At 49.0% G+C, this 20,996-nt stretch overlaps 1 protein-coding gene and 1 non-coding gene across 2 annotated transcripts; one reads left to right on the top strand and one right to left on the bottom strand.

Moving 5' to 3' along the window:
- GCNA (germ cell nuclear acidic peptidase) lies at positions 1-20,050 on the bottom strand (the record flags this gene model as incomplete). Its single annotated transcript, XM_036226413.1, is given in 11 exon segments — positions 1-258; positions 296-527; positions 814-1,018; positions 1,735-1,873; positions 3,237-3,381; positions 6,180-6,255; positions 6,777-6,947; positions 6,950-7,477; positions 9,512-9,591; positions 18,278-18,327; positions 19,658-20,050. Coding segments are annotated over 11 exon segments (1,923 nt in total), but the record flags the coding sequence as incomplete, so codon positions are not given.
- Positions 1,912-2,030, top strand: LOC118608353. The gene has a single exon (XR_004952993.1). It is a non-coding gene; the product is annotated as a 5S ribosomal RNA (ribosomal RNA).
- Positions 20,051-20,996: the final 946 nt, after the last annotated feature.

Below are 20,996 nucleotides of genomic sequence, written 5' to 3'. Positions count from 1 at the left end.
CTCCTGCCCCTGCTGCTCCTCCTCCTGCCCCTCCTCCTCCTGCCCCTGCTGCTGCTCCTCCTCCTGCCCCTGCTGCTCCTCCTCCTGCCCCTGCTGCTCCTCCTGCTGCTCCTCCTCCTCCTGCTGCTCCTCCTGCCCCTGCTGCTGCTCCTCCTCCTGCCCCTGCTGCTCCTCCTGCCCCTGCTGCTCCTCCTCCTCCTGCTGCTGCTGCTCCTCCTCCTGCTGCTGCTGCTGCTGCTCCTCCTGCTTCTGCTGCTGCTGCTGCGGCTGCTGCCGCTGCCGCAGCAGCAGCAGCTTTTTTGGCAGTGAAGTCACTGCCGAGCTTTATCATCAAGTCCTTATGTTTTATCCCCTCTATCTCCTGCTTAACCAGTCTGTAATTCTGCTGCACGTACTTAGCAAACGGTCTCACGTGGGGCTTAATGGGGGTTCCATCTTTCCGAGTTAACGGCACCATGAACAGGGGCCCCTTGCACAGGGCACAGATGTAGCGGGTGGTGTCCAACGACTTGGTGTAGCGACCGATCCTAATGACAAAAGAGAACACAGAGAAGGAATCAGTCCCCGTAACTCGGCCTCTTCCTCCGGCTGCTGGATTTGGGCTCAAAGCCAGAGTTTTTGGGGGTTCTCAGGGGGTGGGGCACCAAGCAGTGGCAGTGGTCAGGCCGACTCAAAGGTTGGAGAAAGCGGGCACGGAAGGGCTAGGGCAGGTTCTCTCAAGTCGGAGAGCCATCTACTTCCCAACCGAATCGCTGCGGAGCTGCTCGGAGGCCCCGGTGAGGACAGGATGGGGAGAAGTGGGCAGGGACTTACCTGGATTTGCACCTCTGACATTCATAGTAAATCTTGTAGTTGATCTTGTAGTTATGGCAACGGGTAACCATAGGCAGCTCCGGGTGCACCATGTTACACTTCCTGGCGTAGTACTTCCATGTGGCACCGTGAGAATCACGGAGGCCATGGAGCAGCCAGCAGGCTGCGTGGCACATTTCATGGATGAAAGTATCCCGGACTCGATCTTGCAAGAGGAAAAGAGAGAGACCGTGAACACTGGCACTGCGTCCCTTCCGGTCTGCCACCCAAGCAGCCCAACGCCCAACCCCTCCAGCCAAAAAGCCATCTGGGCAGCACACGCGGGCAGGTGTGAGAGTCATCTTCACAGGATTCCCAAAGTGAACTTTCCATCCACTTCGACCCGATTTTGCTCATGGCACAGAGCCTGGGCGGAGGCGAGTCTTTTTGGAGCAGCTCCAACCTGCTCATCTTTTTCGCAGGAAGCTGCAAGAAAGGCAGCCACGAGCTGGTTGCCACCCCTCGGGACGGAAGGGACAGGGTTGGGGGAATCGGCATGGCGTGGGAATCAGTGAGAGGCACCGCGGAGAAGCCGGGCTCCAGGCACTGGCAAGCCCTCGGCTTCTGAGCAGGAGCCTGAACATAGCGGGAAGAATAAGGTGACAAGGGCCCATACCTGGGCAGAGGCGCAGGTGGAGAAGGAATGATGACACGGCAGTCATTATAAAGATTTGGTGACTGGCCAGATACAGGGGACCCGGAACCTCAGTTCCTGGGAGAATGAAGATGCTACTGCTGCCGGCAACAATAGGCCTGCCCACCCAGGAATGACAGATAGAGCTGACGCAGGCTGCCAGAGAATACCAGCACCTGAGTCGCCCAAAAGGAGCGGTGTCAGAGGTGAAGGGCACAGCGAGAAAGCCGCCATGCTCCTGCCATCACCTGCAGAGTCGCAGACTTTCAGAGAAATCTCAATCTTAGCATAGGGCTTCCTGTCCGACTGACTTATCTCGCCCGTGGTGCACAAGCCTGCGGTCCCCAGCATCTTCTTATTCCATCTGACATCGATTTTCTCCGGCATCTGAGAACAAGCAAACGGTGAATCAGAAAGCAGTTGTAGCCTACGGCCATGCCACCCTGAACAAGCCCGATCCCATCTGATCTCGGAAGCTAAGTAGGGTCGGGTCTGGTTAGTACTTGGATGGGAGACCACCTAGGAAGACCAGGTGCTGCAGGTGTAAAAAATAAAAAGTAGAAAATAAGGGACTGTAAGCTGACAAGGTCCTTGCAATCTGTGGTCAACAAAGGGTTGTCTTGCCTAAGGAATTTAAAAAAAAGAAAAAAGTTCTGAGCAGACCAGAAAATAGGAACTCAAGAGTTTTGCAAATCTAAATATTCTGGGGGAGAATAAAACCCAAGTTGAAGGCCGGGCAGAGATAATTAACAGGCCATCAGGACACAAGGGAGACTGCTGAGAGCCCGTGAGTGTAGGATTTGTGACCCCTTGCATGAAGACAAAAGCGGGGGGCTGGGGCAGCCAAGGAGAGACACACGAGCCAGCTGGGCTAGATGTGATCCGTGCATGGGAGGGGCGAGGCGGAACTGAAAACTCCAGGTTCCGCTCGTCAGTCACCTGACTGCACGCCACTGTCGTCGGGCAGGGTGCCGAAGAATGGGGAACCTTCAAAAGATGTGAGAACTTCTCTGCAGAAAGTTGTCACCAGAGACAATCAAGTTGGAAAAACCTAAGGACCGGCAGGTCGCTCTGACTCAGTCCCCACTCCTGTGCTTCAGACACCTTAGTTCCTTAGGGTGGCCACTTCATGTCACCTCATGTGTGGTGGTACCTACTGATTTCAACTTAAGCTCTTCCCACCTGATTCCCAGGCCCTCTAGTCCCTAGTCCTATTCTACCGAAAATCACAGGAGCAGCTAACACGTATTGCTGTCACAGGCCCTGTTCTAGGCACTTCGGGTGTATTAACTTACCTAGGCCGAATAATAATTCTATGAAGTACTGGGTACTATTACTGTTCCCATTTTGCAGATGAGGAAACTGAGGCAAAGAGGGGTTAAGTGACTTGCTCAAGGGGACACAGCTCCTTCCTGTTCTTCCACGCGAACCGTCTCCCTGGTCAAGCCTCACCACATGTCCTCTGCCCCCGTCACTGCGTGCTGTCCACATACCACCCTCGAGAACCAGAGCAAGCCTCACTCCCTCCGGGCGACCCCGCTTCCCGATGCCTTGGGCTCCCAGTGGGCTCTCCCTCTGCTGCTCTCCTGCGGCTGTTAACAGTCTGTACCTCACCCTGCGGCCCGCGGGCCTGCTCTCTCACACACGCACGTCTCCCCTCCCCGTCTAGACTGAGACTTCTCAAGGGCGGGAAATACGCCGAGTGCTGGGCCATCGCAGGCGCTCAGTGAGGGCTTTTTCAGACTCTTACCTTGTTATCAAAGACAGAGCTGTTAAACAGGGCGTAGATTCTCTTAACCAGTTCATCCTTATTGTGCTTGAAATTCCTTCCAGAATAGCGCCGGGACTTTTCGACGTCACGCAAGAAACAGCCAGGTATGTTGCAGTTGGAATTCCTGCAAAGGTAAATTCAACTGAGTCTCTTACGGCTAAAAAAATAAATAGAAAAATGCATACATACAGGTCATGTCAAGAGACTTGGAGAACTTGCTGGTCCCTCTTCCTTCCAGCTCCTTCCTCACATGAGGTCGTTTCCCAATGTGCCGTTCATAGCCTTTTCCTCTTCACTCTTTGCATATTCTCACAGATGCGAAGCCCCTGGTTTCAACCTCGATGGCAGTGATCCCACACCTGTATCTTCAGTCTCCATCTCTCCTGAGATCTGGTTCTGAGTTTACAACTGCCCGATGCAAATTTCCGACTGACACGAGCATGCCTCTAGCTCAGTGTTTAATTGCCCAACTTGTCATACGAGGCGGAAAACCTCAGTCATTTAATTCCTTTCTCTCTTACCCTGCACTCAGTTAGGCACAGAGACAGACTGCCATCTCCTTCCCATTGCCTCCTGCATCCAGCCCCTCATTCCCACCCCACTGTCCCCACCCTAGATCAAGTCCTGTCCTGTCCTTTATGCAGGGACATTAGGGTATCCCTGTGCTCCTCGCCTCGGGGCTCTTTCTCTAAGGCAAACCCACACAAGTACCTCCAGGTTAATTTTCCTAGGCCATGTTCCAATTACGTCCCTCTTGGGCCTTTCACTGACTTCTTGGCCTGGCATTCGAGGCGCAGGTCAAGCTAGTCCTGACTTCTATCTCTAGCTGCCACTCCCACTGGCCAAAGTGGGAGACTTAAATGCTCCCCAGACACGAACCACCACCTCCCACAGGCAATCCGTGCCTTGGTGCACCCTATTTGCCCATGGTCCGGAACGAGCACACCTTCAGCTCTGCTGAGGACCGTCTGTGTAGCGTGGGGTCATTTGCCAAGAACTTTGTTTTTGCATTATCATAGTTAATCGTCACAACCACTGTCCAAAAAAACCACTGCCAGTCTCCTGACATCCACTATGCAGATAAGGAAGCCCAGCAGTTGTGATTTACCCCAAGTTCAGAGACACTGAATCTCCTGACTCGAATCTCATGGTCTTTCCATTAGATACTACTGCTGCCCTATCTTTCAAAGCCTAATTCAAATGCACAAAGAATAGTGCTGAGCACATGAAGGACTCAAACTTATAACGATTTTTTTTTATCTTGGCTGGAATAATCAACGAGTCCCGAGAGATGAGCCCACAGAGCTCGACAGATAGAACAGGAGAAACAGAGGAGTGAGGCTGCCACTTCACAGGACTCCAGAGACAGATGTGGCCAGGGCACTCATTAACCCTCAAGACACAAAAGAAACCCTGCTTAGGTAAGGTAAGGTGAGGTGGCTGCAGTGGAGAAGGGGAAAGTACCAGATCAGGCAGATGCGGCCATGGGTGACTGACATTTCTGCCTCAAATTCCTTAGCAAATTTGCATCCGAAAAGGTGGCAGGTGAAGACTGGAGCCGTGTACAGGGCTCGGCAGGGAACACGACCCCTGCACGTGTGCGCAAACAGGCCTTGTGGCTGAGCATGCCCTCGCCTCAGCGCCTGTGCCATTTCACTGTGGCTTGAGCATCTCCACATTGGCGGAATCGGCAAGACCCCGAATGGCACATCAGACACCGTGACCAGTCAAGCTGCCTACATGGAGACGATGCTACTAGGCATGACAGGAAGCCTACAGATTGAAACGGTTCTAAGGTGACGGTAAGGAGTGCAAACAGGCGAGCCTCCTTTAGATGATGAAGAGGACAGTGACAAAGGGACAGCTTCCCCCTTCTTTGGTCGTACTCTATCTAGCCAAGCCGCCTGGGAGCTACCTAAACACACGTTCCTATAGGTAAAGCAGCTTAAACATGTAGCTGGAAACCCAGAGCAGAAACTGCTGCCAGGGGCTCCATCTAAGGAACGAGCGGAACAGTTGCCTGCTGCCTCGGCGGTGCGGGGCGCAGGTGTGACCCCTCTGCTCAGGCCCGGGTCACCAGTGCCCAGTGGCTGACACCGCTCTCTGCCCCTTTAGATGCACTTATTATCCCAAAACACAAGTGAAAAACTAAACACGTGGTCCTTCAAATACATTCCTTCCCCTGGAAGATAATTCAGATGTAAGTATACACTACTCCTGAATGCAGGTCAAGACAAAGAAAGTATGCTGACCCCATTGTATTAAGGGAAAAAAGAAAGAAGTTCCTAGAATCTAAATGAAAAAACGTACTAATGCATTAACGTCTTTGGTTTACACGGCCTAGTATTTTCAGTATCAATTAAACGTAGGATAATAAAAATAAAGGAACTATAAGCAATATTTTTCACCTCAATGTTTAATAAAACTTTAAAGTTTTGAAGAAATTTATACAAGTGGTAAGAGTAACCAACTTCATCCAAAGAACTAGAAAAACCAGAGTTTCGACTGTCCTCCCTCCGATTCCAGTGGATCTGAGCAACACGTCAGTGCTGCCTCCTCACCATGTCCACTGTTTGCTTTAGTGCAAACTGAGGGATCACGAGGCTGTACCTAGCCTGGAAAAAAGAGTTATCTTGTTCGCTCACACATCGTTCTTTTAGTCTGAGTTTCAGGGCAAAAGAAACCTTGGAGGCCCGAGCTGCTGTGGAGGCAAAGGGGCTGCCGGGTGCCCGGGGTGGGACTCGGGTCCTAGTGGAGTGATCACACCCATCTCTGCTGGGGGAGGGGAGGAGAGGAATGGCAGGGTGCCTGCTGGTTCGAGGACAGAAAACTTGTCCCCCAGCCCCCTATACCCAGTGGACTGCTTAACATGTGACAACAGTGCAACCAACTCCCGTTCGGCTGAACATGAGCGATACATACCCGTCATCGCACTTTCCAGATTCCTCTGCGACGAAACTCTTAGCTGCAGCTTCACGCCCTTCGTCTCCTCTAGTAGCTGGAAAGAGAATGGTTTACTTGTACCCCCAAAATTGGAACCATCAAGTGACTGGCAGAAACCTGGGAGGTGCCGCACTGCCCGGCCCAGAGCGGTATGTATCTACAAATAAGTAACTATCTGTTTGAAGCATGAAATATTTACTAACATGAGCTGCCAGCAGAATTAGTGGGGCAGGACGGCGCTGTGGGTACCGAGGCAGTGTGCAATATGGGGCAGGGCGCGGCATGGCTCACACACTTGCTCTGAGAGGGGTCAGACCCTGGGCAGCACCTCCATGCAACATGCGAGCCCAATCCTTCCACCACGGTGCGGCACCTGTACTGCCAGGGGCTCAGCCGGAGATCTGTGCGTCAGTGCTGTCATTCATTCATTCATTCATTCATTTAAAAAGTTAGTAAGCATCCGTTGCGTGCCAAACAGAAAGAAAAGTGACACAGCTGTGCGAGTGCTTCGGCAGAGGCAGGGTCTCCGGACCATGGGAACCCAGGTTCGGAGAACTCCGACTTACGGCTTCCCACCGGAAGTGTCAACCGGGCTGGGTTCTAAGGAAAAGTGGGGCATCCTCAGGACAAAAAGCGCAGGGAGGAAGCAGCCCCTGCAGGTGGAATGGCAGATGCCGGAACTTGGGTGTCCTTCCCCCAGTCCCAGAAAGACCCTCTTCAACGCGATGGCCATCTACCTTGGTCCCTAGGCAGCTGCTGGAATGGGGTAGGGTTGGGAGGTAGGACCGGAAGACTGGACGAGACAGACATACCTTGGGGAAAGGGCGAAGCTGGCCTGGCTGGCACGCTTGGGGGGGAGCTAGGCACATTTGGGGGGACGAGCATACTTGGCGTGATTGGCTTACCAGGTGTCACACATGTATTTTTGGTTTTACACTTTCTCTTCCTTGGTTGTTCCACCGTAGGTTCGAGTGCTTCAGCAGTTGATGGCTTTCCCTCAGAAACGGTCTTTCCCTTGGAAACCGCCGGTGTGGCCTCCGGATCACCACCAGGCTGCTGCTCCCCACCATCATCAGCTGAGTTGCTTTTGGAGATATCAAGCTCCTTCGCCTCCTCTCCAACTGAGGAATCCGGCTCCTTGTCACACGAATCCTCTAATATCACCACAGAGCCCTCCACATCGCTGTCGTCATCATCGCTGATGACTATCGGAGGCTCCAGGATGATAGGCTTCAGGACAGGAGGCTCATCACTGTCAGATAACACTAAGATCTCATCTGAAATTCAAAGGACACATTCACATATGAGTAGACGCCCTCCACTGCATGCCCCCATCCGCCCGACTTCACATTACTGAGCACAGGTTAAGCAAGGCAGGAACTGTGACATGAATCACAGTTAAAGATCAGTTATTTTAGATTATTTTCCCTATTACTTTTACTTTACGGACAACAGTGACAGATAAAACAGCAATTCAAGTGCAGCAGTAATTTTCAAACCGCATTCTTTAAACAGCACGATGTGGGCACCTGGCTGTTCCCAAACACAGGGCTGAAGATTTCTATCTTTCCTGGTCCACCGAAAAACAGGAGACATTAGAATAAAGAGGTTTTATTCCCTTCAAGTTCAATGTCTACGATTTAAAGGACTGTCTTTTGAGATTATGTCCTCACTGAACTTTGGTGCTCTTTATGAAATCACGGTGATGGCAGATGGTAGTTGGAATAGGGTTCCATCATTAAACGAGTTCAAAATTGGCAACTCATGCTTGTCACCGAAATTTAATTTTCTAATGTGTCTTTAAGGGCAAAACTCTCTGGACCACCAATACGAGAGTGAGGAGTTAAGTCCTGACATCAGGACTTAAGAGGCCTTGGGGACATTTGAAATGTCACCATCCTCGCATGAAGGTCCCTTCACCTGGAAATGAGGGGCGGCATGTCTAACACCACATGCTCTCTGGAGTCTGTTCAGAGCTGTTTCTATAATAGTGGATGTAAAAAATATAAACTGTAGCATCACCAGATGCGAAAGCATTTATGACGCAAAACTTTATCCTAGAATTACAGGTTTAACAGATACTGAGAGCCTCGTCTATTATTTGAATTTATTGTTAAAGACCTTCAGATATGTTGTAAGGGAAGAGAAAGGAGTGGGTGTCCCTATGGTGAAAAGTCATTCTTTATAGAAAATTTAAAGATTTCCCACCTGTAGGTGAAATTTAAAAAAATCGAAAAAAAAAAAAAGGGACACGCTGCTTACAATCTATAAGAAATGACCCTGGACATTGACAAAGATTAGAAGCAAGGTTGGAAACATGTTAAAGCTCCTCGGGCCTTTCTTTTCTATAAAATTCTCCAAACTCGTCCAGCAACAAGAGAAACAGTGCGTGGGCAGTGACAGAGACAGTCCTGTGGGAGCACTGCTCATGCGTCCACCGCTCAGACAGGAGGGCAGCAGGCGGCCTACAGTGATGACGGGCTTCCTGGCTGTCACTCACGCAGTACGCGCTACCCGCCATCCCCCTCCCTGGCGCTCCCCCTTTGCATTACATCACCTGGACCTCTGTCCCGCTCAGAGCAGGACAAAAGGAGGGAGAGAAGAGATCAGAGGGGCCAGATGAGAAACAGGAGACCATGGCTCGAAACACCTGTCCTTCCGCTGCTCTGATGTCACGGGCTCCCTAGGAAACCCTAGCCCAAGGCAGCTCTGGCATAGTTATCAAAGCGTAGCCAGTCCTCTAGGCGCCTTTGTACCCTGTCCTCCACCTGGTCCTAAGCTAATGAAGAGGCAGGAAATGGTGTCCCCGTGCTTAAGCGCCTTGTCCTCCCATGTTTCACAGCCATCGAGTGGCTTGCAAGCTGGGAGTGAGGCTCCAGGCAGAAAGAGGGCGCAGTGGAAGGCAGACAAACAGCTGGACGGAGGAAGCGAGGGTGGCCCCGAGAAGTCACCACCCAGCCAGGTCCCCGTCAGAAACGAAGAGCGAGGCTGTGCCCCTCAGTCCTCTTATCCTGTGTCACCCCCACGCACAGGAGGGAGAGAGCGGGACAGAGGAGCAGAGTGGCCTTCGCTCTTCTGTGTCGCCTCTGGACTTTCTTCCCTCTGCTCGTAACATAGTGCGAGGTAGGTGAGAACGCTCCCGAGGGAAATGCCAGGGGAAGTGGCTGCTGTTAGGACACCGCCAGAACAGTGTCTGGACACAGCCGGCACAGCGGAGGGAGAGGTGGTGGCACTCAGTCGCAAGCGACGTGGAAAACAATGTCATGCGTCTTGGCCCACAGCGCCACCGGCCCGGTCAGCCGTGCACTTGCCTTTGCTGCAGATCTTGGTGAGCTTAGGTATCTTCGGTGGGACGAGGTCATCATCCGAGTCAGAGTCAATCACCACGCAGCTGAGTGGCGAGACGGGGAAAAGCAGAGAGACATGAGCAACATTCTTTTCGCGGCATTTTCTACAACGGACGCGATCACTTTAAAGTGTTTTGTTGGTTTGCTTCGGGCAGTGGCTCCGTTCCCCTTCTCTGGAACTCCTCACTCATTATTCCTGATTTTCTATTTTTCTACTCAATCTTGCCACCTGCCTCAACCCTTTCAAAAGACAGATCTGCCAAGTACTGGGAGTGAAATGGCTATCGGAGGGTGCAGGGGCAATTGTTTGGGACATGTCTGGTTATCACCACTTCTCTCCATCAACGTGGAGGTTCAGCTGCCGGAGAAGGGGAGGGGGCCCAGACTGAGGTGGCCTCAGAGCACATGCTCTCTCCGCATCCCCGAAGCCAGCACAGGCCAGCACGCACCGCCCTAATGACAGACTGCAGAAGCCCTGTGCCACCAGGTGCCAGGGCTGAGCACACATCCGGGGCCCTCATTCTCAGCTGGCCCTGCTATTTGAGTCAGAGGCTTTTGAAGGCTGAATCGCCACCATCCTGTATTTTCTAAACAGTGTACGATGAGCCTGCCCTACCTTGATGATGAGAGAGAAAACTACTTAAAACAGTTTGAGCACTTGTCTGTACCTGCTACAGATATGAACCCATGAGCCATTGCCACCATATTCGCCACTCTGAAGCTGCCGACAGGCCTTTGTTATCCTGCTGGCCATTCCTCCTTTAAAATGCTCTTCTTCGCTTCCAGGAGACAGGTCTGTTTCGTTCCCTTATCACCTTCCACCCACTCCCATTCCTCGGCCCATTCCCAGAGCGCAGCCGCAGCCCAATTCTTCAAGACTCGCTGAGCGTGACCTCTCTGCCAGCCCAATCCAGCCCAACTTTCTTCTGACTTCTGGGTCCCCAGTTCCAACTGCCTCCCTGGCTATCCTGTGCGTAGGAACAATTTTTAGCCAGCATGCACAGGCACTGCCTTACCAAGTGTTGATTGATGGTATCTGCTCTGACCGTCCCGGCAGCCATCCTGAGCAATCCCTGTCTGTACTCTATTGGTTGTTAAATGTTTTGAGTAGCAGCCCCGCCTATGCATGCCTTAATTTCAACATGTCCCGAACTGAACTCATCACCTCCCTCCCCAAATCCACCCTTCCTACAGTACCCCATACAGAAAGAGGTCACCTGAAACTCGACCAAGATCTGTGGGTACTCCTGGCAGGCTCCTTAAAATGGATTTTCTTTACATATTTATTCTACTAGAGACAGGAAGAAGTTAATTCTTCTGTTTAAAAGATGGATACTTATTAATTTCTTACCAAATAAGGACATTATGTATTATATTATAAACCAGACTACTTCTAAGGATCCACAATAAACCATTTAAAACATAAATGACAGTGATGGGAATATTCTGTAGTTTGTGGTGATGTTTGTCTAAAACCATCAAAATGTACACCTAAAAAGAGCAAATTTTGCTATATGCAAATCACACCTCAGTAAACCTGACTTCAAAGTACAAATAATAAAATTAATTATTTCCAAAACGCAGCTCTATACAATGCATTATTTGGTTCTGGAATTTCAGCTGATTACAACTGTTGACTTTAAATCACTTTTCACACACTGGTGTCAGGCTCGATGGCTTTTCATGTTGCAAAATAATCAGAGGTAGCAAGAAAAAAATATTCTCACTTGACGTTATTTGGCTTGGTGGCAGGGAAGGAATGGCCTCATCACATCTCTACAGTAATTCAAGGAGTCGATGTAGAAACCATAGTTACCTGGCATGAGATTTCAGATTTATTCCATTAATTCTTTTGGCACCTCCTAGGGTTTGGCACCTGGGCCACACCCCTCACCTAGCTCTGGCTAGAGCAAAGTTCCTTGATAGGAATAGTAGCAGATGATGCTGAAAGATAGGTGAGGGTCAGACCAGAGGTCTGTAACTACTGGACCACTCGGCTGGGTTTACCTATGGCAAGCAATTTAAATGGGTGGACCTGACCAAAGTTGGAGCTCTAGAGGTGAGTCTAGAAGGATGCTCACTGTATCAGAGGAGGAAGAGATGAGGGCGAGGAGCTCACTTTAAAAACTCTTGCACGTGCAAGAGTCAATACTGATCAGGGCCTGAGTAGTAGAGACTGAAAGTTAAGAGATGGTTCACAGAGATGTTTGTTTGTTTTTTTTTCAGGCAAGGCAACACTTGGTTGACCTCACAGATTGCAAGGACCTTGTCAGTTTACAATCCCTTATTTTTTATTTACACCTATAGCATCTGGTCTTCCTAGGTGGTCTCCCAACCAAGTACTAACACAGAGATGTTTTAAAGGAGAATCTGAACAATTAGGTAATGAGCCGCAATTAAGGAAATCACATCTTTTCAACCTGGTTATGACATAAAACAGCCAGTATGACCCTGAACATGTGTTCACAGAGGAAATGTGATGTTTATTCTTAAATCTTCTTACCCAGAAGATTGTTCCTTAAAAAACATTAAATTTCACCAATTCTCCTACTCACTTGGTTTCTTTCTACGTGCTCGGTTTAGCCACAACTAAATCAGGGAGAGAAGGTGTCAGAAAGCATCTGAAGCATGACAAGAATCTGGTGACCCCTGTCCTTAACTCCCTAAATCCCCGAGTCCATAAATTAGAGCAGGTTACAAGTTATGGTGGACTCCTACATTTCCCATGAGAGGCAGAGGGGAAATGAAAGGAGACCTAGAATGGAAAAGGTAAAGGAAGCAAATTTGAAATGGAGCACTGAAAACTTCCTCTGCTCCTAACAGTAAGAAAATAAACCTTTGCTTCACCAGTCTAGGGAGAGCCAGAGATGAGACAAACCTAAGACCAGCTCGCATCAAATGTCTCAAATCCCGTTTCAGTCATCACTACGAAGACATGGTTAAGTGACACTTTAAAATGTAAATGACTGCTTTGAGTGGACTCTACTCACATTCTTCATCACTAGAGCCCGGAATAATAATGCAACTGCAAAAATAAAATACATACTGTTTTAAAGGAAGGATACTAACATCATAAGCATTCGAATGTCAAAAGTCTAAAATGAAGAGAACCACTAATCAAAGTTTCTCAAATGCAAAAAGGGTCTTAAGGGCTTATGAAATTCAGATCACAACAGGGGAAGTGATGAAAAATGAGAAGCAACAAGGTCCTCAGTCTTTACTACGGAATCAGATGGCTACTCAAGAATGTTAGTTGATACCACTAACTAACAGTGAGAACTGTTTTCTGCCAAGTGATTGATTTCTATTTAAAGGTACAAAAGTGAATTCTGAGAAAGGGGCCACAGGGAAAAAGACTTCAGGATGAAGAGAATACAGTTAAAAAGGTAAAGGGAAAAAGGAGGAGGAGGACAGCTCTTGGGGCGTTCCTGTTTGCAGAGGGCTATCCAGGGAAACGGATAAACACTGGAGTCCATTTCTCAGGAAGCAGGCAAAGGGCGATTTCAAAGCTGCGACTGCTCCCTGCTATGAGCCATGCTGCTGGGGCTGTTGCTATAGCTGCGCAGTAAAGCCTCAGTGACACCATGCCTGAGGTAACGCCAAGGCACATTCTGACTCAGGATCCTTCAGCTCACCAGATAGCACTGACTGGATACCCATCATCAGCCATTCGCGATCCACATCTGAAACGTGGCTCGGAAAAACATGCTACACTAAGCATCGCTTCAATGCTGGACCGAGCTACATCCTAGGACCTTACCATAGGTAATCGTGCCATCGGTATTGTGACACAGGACTCACGGAGGATATCAAAAGCGCTAAAGTGGACATAATAGCTAGAAGGGTTTACATATTTATGTGGTTTTACATAATATTTACAAGGCTTCACATTAATAGTTACAAGGCTTTATATATAGAAAGGTAGCCTGACCACTTTCTGTGGGCATTTGGCCTTGAGGTTGATTATTGCTGTGACTGTTTACCTTGTCGGTCCTTCGCCACAGGTGCTGGCTTACTCCCTTGATTAAACTTCCTATTTATTTACCTATCAGTGTACACTGGACTTGAGTAGTAGGCTTCCAGTTGTTGGTTTTTTTAATCAGGAAAGAAAATTCCTGTAAGGTTTCTCAAGTATGGCTCAAAATGTGACCTTGGTTGTCTTGAAGCCTATTACCAATAAATAATACTGTGTAAAAACTAAACTTTACACTTCATCTACTTTCTTACATACTTCTGTGCTACACACACACACTCACATTTTTTTAGAAGTCAGGCAAAAGGAATAAGGGATTGGAAAGATGACACAAAAGAGCTCCACGACAGAAAGCCCCAGGCTAATCCTTAAAGATAAGATATTGTCCTCCAGGTTAAATAGTAATCAACAGGGAAAGCGGTCTGAGGAAAGCACTAAGGAAGTGTTTGGGGCTCAAAAAGGAGGCAGAGTCTGTTGGGTGCCTTTCCCAAGTAAAACTCACCACCAGGAGGACAAGCTCATAGAAAATGTTTCGAGGCTCCTGTCACTGTAGAAAAAAACATACGTGCCCCGAAAGACAGTTGGCTTAACCAGAACTCTATCCTGAAAGGAATTGTAAATCACATTAGAAGCTTTGAAAAATATATCAGACAAAAACCCTCAAAAACTATAAAGTAAAAATTCCAAAGATCTCCCTTTTTAAGCTGGGGACAGAAAACCATAAACATTGTGTATGCTTTTCTATGACCACAGAGAAAGATCTAGAAGAACCAGCACCAAATTATCGATAATTATTTTCTCAAAAGAATAGGAGGATATGAATGAGGTGGACGTTCGCTTTTCACTTTAGATGCTTCTGTACTGTTTATTTTTAGCACAGGCCCACATTCCCTCGGTAATTTCTGAAACTCAATAAATGTTATAATTATATGGTGGGTACACCTGTGTTTCATTCATTCATTCATTCACTCACTCATTCAACATTTATTGAGCATCTGCACAGCCAGAACACTAGGTGGCTTAATTGGCTTTTCTGATGCAACTTTTTAAAACTAAGTATAATAGGGTAATTTTAAAAATATGGTATTTCTGCACGTCGCCAAGGCTACCCTGGTGGTAGTATTAACAAAACAAAGAATCTTGGGCTAAAAAAGACTGGCCAGTGGGCATCAGAAAGTACTGATTAAGCTTTGAGTCATCAATGAGAAGCAGGCCCCCACTCCTCACTTTACAAATGTCGGAAGCGCTTCTGCCTTTCGAATTGCCAAAACGCCCTTCACTGTTAATGACTTTCTCATAAGTCACTGGGAAAATAGAAGCAATCACTCAGGAACTCCCTCGTCCTCCCACCGCCCTATCTGTAACTACACCTGGCTCTTCTTGTTCTATCCTCAACAAGCGCAGGGTCCCTACAGCAACCTAAGGCCAAGACATCCCTTGTCCTTGGGACCTCAGTGGCCTTTAGCCTTCTCAAGGATTTTACTGCTGCAATTTTCCATCCTGAGCTGCATTACTGTCCCCTCTCTCCTGGATCATTCACTGTCCCCCAGTTTTATATTTCTAGCCTTGACCTCTCCACGAACTCCAGCTGTCTAACATCTTGGACCTCACAAAGGATATAAAACATAACATGGCCAACACAGAGCTCTTGGTTTCCTCCCTTGGCCCTATTCCCATACCAGTCTCAGCCATCTCAATCAGTGACACCAGGAACGCAAACAAAAAACTTAGGCGTCAACTTTGATTTCTCTCTCTCACCTCCCACATCCAATTCATCAGCAATGCCCGTTGGCTCTACCGCTAGAGCATATTTCATCTAATCTAAAACATCATTATATGTACCTCTAAGAAGAAAAACACTATTAAATGATGACATGCTATCGAACGTATGATGTATCCCAATTTCAGAACTGCTGAAATGTGAAAAAACGTCTTAGAATACCCAAATGTCTCCAACTCTACTATTACCACCCAACTCTAAGCCACCATCACTTCTCAACAAAATTCTGTCCATCTAGTCCTTGGGCTTCACTTGTGAAAGAACCATTAATTTCACAGGGCTGTTGTGAAAATTAAACGAGATCGTGCCTGCCCTCCTGCAGGATCATGTGCTTCAGTGCTTATCGCACTGTAACTGCCTGTTTACATGTTCCTACCTCCCATCCCAGACCGTAAGCTATGCAAGGGTTTGGAGGCATGTCTCTTCTACACTGTCAGGACAAAGCAAGCAGTCAACAAATATTTGTTGAATAAATGAATGAATTAATCTCAAAAAGTGGTTTCAAGGACCCCTTTTAATATATTCCACCCTCCCACCTACACCTGCATAGAAATAGAACCTTGTTTTTTGAAGGATTTCTGCCTACACTGTAAGTAATCATTTTCTCTCTTTAAAAAACTAATTGCACACATATGCCCACTTGTGCAGGTTTGAGATATAGAGACGGGCCAAAGTAAAAACAAACGAACAGAAGCCCAACAATATTGTCTGCATTAATGAAAATACGATGCCCAGACCCTGAGCCATAATGGCCCGACCTCGCAGCAGGTGTGGTGGGGACACCGGCAGGTCATTGTCCAATCTCAGGAATTAAATATTTTTGATTTGCACTTTTAATAGGTAAATAATTTTTAAATTAGTATCTATTACTTAAGATATATATTTTCCCAATGTTTTTTTGCTGCATTCTTTTGCTAATCTCTTCCCATGTTAATGACTATCACAAAATAATGTTTACCAGATAGTTTTGTGACTGATAAAGAACACTGAAAATGGTGAAAACTTTGTCCTTGTTTTACCAACAGTCCCACTCCCCAAAGATAAACAGCGTATCTTATTTATTCTGCTAGAAAGTTCTTAAGCATAAGCATGTACCAGCCAGCTTAAGTGCACACTTTTTAAAAACAAATATTATGCTACATGAATTTTTCTGCGGCTTGCAGTTTTTCACTTTCTGTATCTCAGTAGTCTCTCTGTATTATCGGTACATATATTTCTTATCACATTTTTTGGATGAACCATAATTTATTCAACTACATCCTCAGGATGTTTAAGCTCCTTTCAAATTTGGGCTGTTACAAACAATGCGACAGTACACATCTTGGTACGCGTTTTTCTGTATACTAGTAAATAAGGCATACATCCTTCTTCCACAGAACTGAACAAAGACCAAAACGGCCTGAGTCTACAGATGATTAAATGAACAGGAGTTACCAGGAGAAGGGATGTGGGAGAAGAGGTAGAGGAGTCTAGAGAAAATGCAAATGAACTACAAAAAAAGCATGTATGATATAACTACATTTATGTACCGTGTTATGAGTATACAGAAATTAAATAAAATTGTTCTAAAAGTAAAAAAGGTCCTGGTAGAATTACTAGGTCAAAGGACACGTGTATTTAAAATTTTGATATTGTCAAATTCCCCTCCAAAAAGGCTGCACCAATTTATATCCCCACCATGACTGTATGAAATTGCCTGTTTTCCTACAAATCGCCAACTCTGAGTATGATCCCTTTTTTTAATTCTTTGCCAATCTGATATATGAAAAATGATATATCATTTAAAATTTTCATTTCAGTTTAAGCAACAATTAAAAGTTGAATAAATTTTCCCGATCCTGTCTAATCTTGGAAGCTACGCAGGGTCGGGCCTGGTTAGTACTTAGATGAGAGACCACCTAGGAAGACCAGATACGGTAGGCATAAAAAATAAATAAGGGATTGAAAACTGACAAGGTCCTTGCAATCTGTGAGGTCAATCAAGAATTGCCTCGACTAAAACAAATAAAAAAATAAATTAAAAAAAAATTAAAGTTGAATTTTTATGTCTATGAACCATTTGCATTTTCCCCCTCAGAACCACCTTCTGTATCTTTTTACCCATTTTCCATTTGTTTTTTCACCTTTTTAAAATTGATATATGAAAGTTCCTTGTAGATTAACAAAAACAGCCTTTTAACATAGGTAATGCAAACACTTTTCTGTTGTCATTTTATGCTTTTGTTCAACATTAAACTTAAAGAGACCTTCCCCATTTCAAAATCCACCTGTTTTCTAATATTTTAATGGTTTCGCTTATTATTGTCAAATATTTTACCGTGCGCAATTTATTTTGGCATAAGGAGTGACGATTTAAGAATCTAATTCTTATTTTTCCCCCCTCAATGGTCAGCCAATTATCTTCAAATTATTTGTTGATCAATCTGTCTTTTCTCTGCTGATTTGAAACGTCATTATTATCATGAATTAAATTTTCTTACTTATTTCGTTGTATTTCTAGACTGTGTTCTATGGTTTCTACTTGTCTCATATTATACACCTACATGCTTATCTGTGAAGGAGGAAAACAGGGCAGTGTTCCAGGATAGAGACGACTTAGAGGAGATAAGACAACTATCTTAAAATACCTTGTTATCCATCCATGCACTTCTGGAGGTAGCATGGTAAACAATGAGGTGGAAATACCATAAAGACAAGTACTCTGAAGAAATTTCTAAAACTTAACTTGTACACATATTCAACAATGTGTTGTGCTGATTAATGGAGTTGTACGCTTCTGGCCACCAGCAGGTGTTACGTAGAGGATTCGTGCCCTGGGTAGGAAGCCAGACTCCTGTAATTCTAAGATCCCTTTTTACAATTCTCATTTTATACCCTCTGCAGACTCTAAAAAAAATTAACGTGTATTTTTCAAGAAAGTCATTTTGCCAACAGAGTAGGACAAAACTAAAAGATAATAGAATTTTTGAAATCTCACCCATCGTCCTCCATCTTCACTTTGTCAGGTGTTTCTTTGGCTGTGTCCATCTATACTCAAGAAAAAGATGTGCTTTTTAAAGAAAACCAGAACCCAGAACCAATAACACACTTGTACATTCTGCACCGAATCGAGCACCTTCTTCACCCTAATTTAAAGCCAAAACGTGGCTTTGTGAAATGACAAGTATTTAGATGTCTTCGCGGCAGGCTGCCTGGATGAAGAAAACTGCAGGCGAGGGGTACCACGCCCTCTCCCACCTTGCCCCGCCAAGGTTCTTTGCCTATCAATCGGAAAGCCCAAAGCGCACGGCCATGCCTGATGTGAAGTCACCCGAACCGCTACATGTCATAGAGACCTGCGAGAGACACATCATTCATTCAAGAGCCACACCAGATACGTTTCCTCCCCATTGTGAGGCTTCAGCACGCAGCACCCCGACTCAGCCTACGAAACAATGCCCCTGCCCTGAAATGGATTCCTGCCCCACGTCGCCACTTGCCGTCCCCGTCCCCCCACTGCCGCCATGCACGCCGCACAACTCAGGAAGCCATGAACCTACCAGGCTTCGGCCCTTCTAGCCCTGCCCGGCCGTGCAGCTCGCTACTCCCGCGCCCCGCAGCCTCCGGGGCCCACAAACACGTCCAGCCAACGTCCACTCCCCGACTCCCCCATGCCACCCGCCTACCTCCCGCGGCTCGCCCGCCGACCAGGCCACACCCCCACTTACGTCCCCCCGCTCCCGCCATTCGGGGCTCGCTCGGCTGGCGCCACCCACGTCCTCTCGGGAGGTCTTCCGCGAGCGAGCGCCCCCACTCGGCCGTGTCGCACCAATCAGGCCTCGACACGGCACCCGACACCGCACCCGGGCCCGCCAACCTCTCCTCGGGCCGTCCGCGGCGGTCGCGTGACCGCGTCCCGCACCTCAGGCCCTCGGCCCGGCCTGCAGGTGGCGTCGCGGCCGCCAGGCCTCGGCATTACGTTCGACACCACACTCGACACCACACTCGACACCGTACCCGACACCGCACCCGACACTGCACTCGGGCCCACCAACCTCTTCTGGGCCGTCCGCGGCGGTCGCGTGACCGCGTCCCGCACCTCAGACACTCGGCCCGGCCCGCAGGTGGCGTCGCGGCCGCCCCGCGCTCGGGCCAAGAACCCGCACACACATCCCGGCGCCGCCGCCGGGGCCTGTCCCCCGGCAGCGCCCCCCTCTCCGGGGTGGCAGTTAGCTGTCGCTGACGCGAAGCCGCCGCCCCCTCTTAAATGGCCCCCGCAGGGACCCCCGCCCCGAGGCCCATGGCCCGTCCGAGTGCCCGCGGCGCCAGCCTGTCGCCTCCCCCGCCCCGCTCCGAGCCCCGGCCCAGGGCCGCCTACCTCCTTCGGTCGTCGCTGGCGCGGCCGCCGGCCACTCATGTTCGGCCGCGGCCGGAGGGCACGCGAGATCCCGAGCGACTGAGGGCGGCCTGCGGGCACCGCGGCTTTTTATAGTGCCCGGCACGCCGGCGGCAGGAACTGACGTGTCGCCGCCCCAGGTGCCCACGTTATCACAGGGCGCCCCGTGCCCGCCTATCACAGCCGGCCTCCGGGCAAATTCATAAGTTGCGAATCGAATTCAAATTTGGCGCCTCGAACCCTGCCGGCCACTCTGGGGACTCCCGTCGATTTGTCCCAACCGCCGCCACGTTTCCGGCCGCGCTCCGAACCGCCGGGTGGCGCCAAAGGAACCGTGCCAGGCGGCGCCCCGGGGGGGCGGGCGGCGGTTACTCGGGCGCTCTTCCTGGCACCCGCCCCCAAACATGGACGGCGAGGTCGCGGGCCGGCGGGAAGCGGCCCGCGGCCACTGCGCCCTTGCCATAGCAAAAAGCAGGCGGCCTTGGCACTAGCTACGTCACCGCCATCACGCGCGCGCTAGAAGCTGCCATAGTGGCGGCTCCGACCGCAGCAGCTCGTCTCCCCAAACCGCCATTCCCCAGCGCCCGACCGTCCCCATGTACAAAGCACCTTGAGGTGACAGGGAATACTCAGAAGGGGCTTCTCATAACCCTCTCTGGCGACAACCCCGCACACAGCTCTACGAGCCTCTGCCGCGGGAACGGGGGCCAGGCGCCCCCACCGCGGCTGCACTTAACACCGGGGGCCGCGGTTAGAACCGCAGCCTCAGTAAGGTCCACGCCTCTATGCAGGGCACGGGTCCCTTAGACTGACGCCCGCTAGACACGACAGAAGCAGATTCCCAAAGGGCAGAACAGGCCGAGAAAGAACGTCCCCGAGGAGGCCACTGCACGTCCCCTCCCCCCACTGCCTTTTAGGAAGCAAATGAGTCCACATCAGGTCCTTGAGGGGCATAATCCACAGACCTTGGCAGGCAAATTACCTGAAATTCTACTTTTTAAAAAATTCTCACTTATCTCTCTGAGGAAATAGGAGGCTGAACAGCCTGTCCTGGTCCCTGGTGCATTGCTACTTGGTTTGGTTGCTCCCACAAACAGATGGCTGCATCCAACCACCGCACACAGCGGCATGGGTCGGCGTGGACAATGACGAAGCTGTGCTGGCGGGGAAGCCAGAGCGGTCCTAAGCGAAACAGGAACAAGCATGAGTTGGTGTGTTGGGAGATGCAGGCCGCGTGTCATCTTAAAGGTGCATATGCCAACCCCACCCCTCCGCCACACTTGGCTGAGAAAACAAAATAATTCCCAATATCACAGCTGTG

This window comes from Rousettus aegyptiacus, unplaced genomic scaffold (assembly GCF_014176215.1).
Source record: "Rousettus aegyptiacus isolate mRouAeg1 unplaced genomic scaffold, mRouAeg1.p scaffold_m13_p_9, whole genome shotgun sequence".
NCBI lineage: Eukaryota > Metazoa > Chordata > Mammalia > Chiroptera > Pteropodidae > Rousettus > Rousettus aegyptiacus.
The sequence above is the reverse complement of the archived record's forward strand: the minus strand, read 5'-3'. Positions and strand labels throughout refer to the sequence as shown.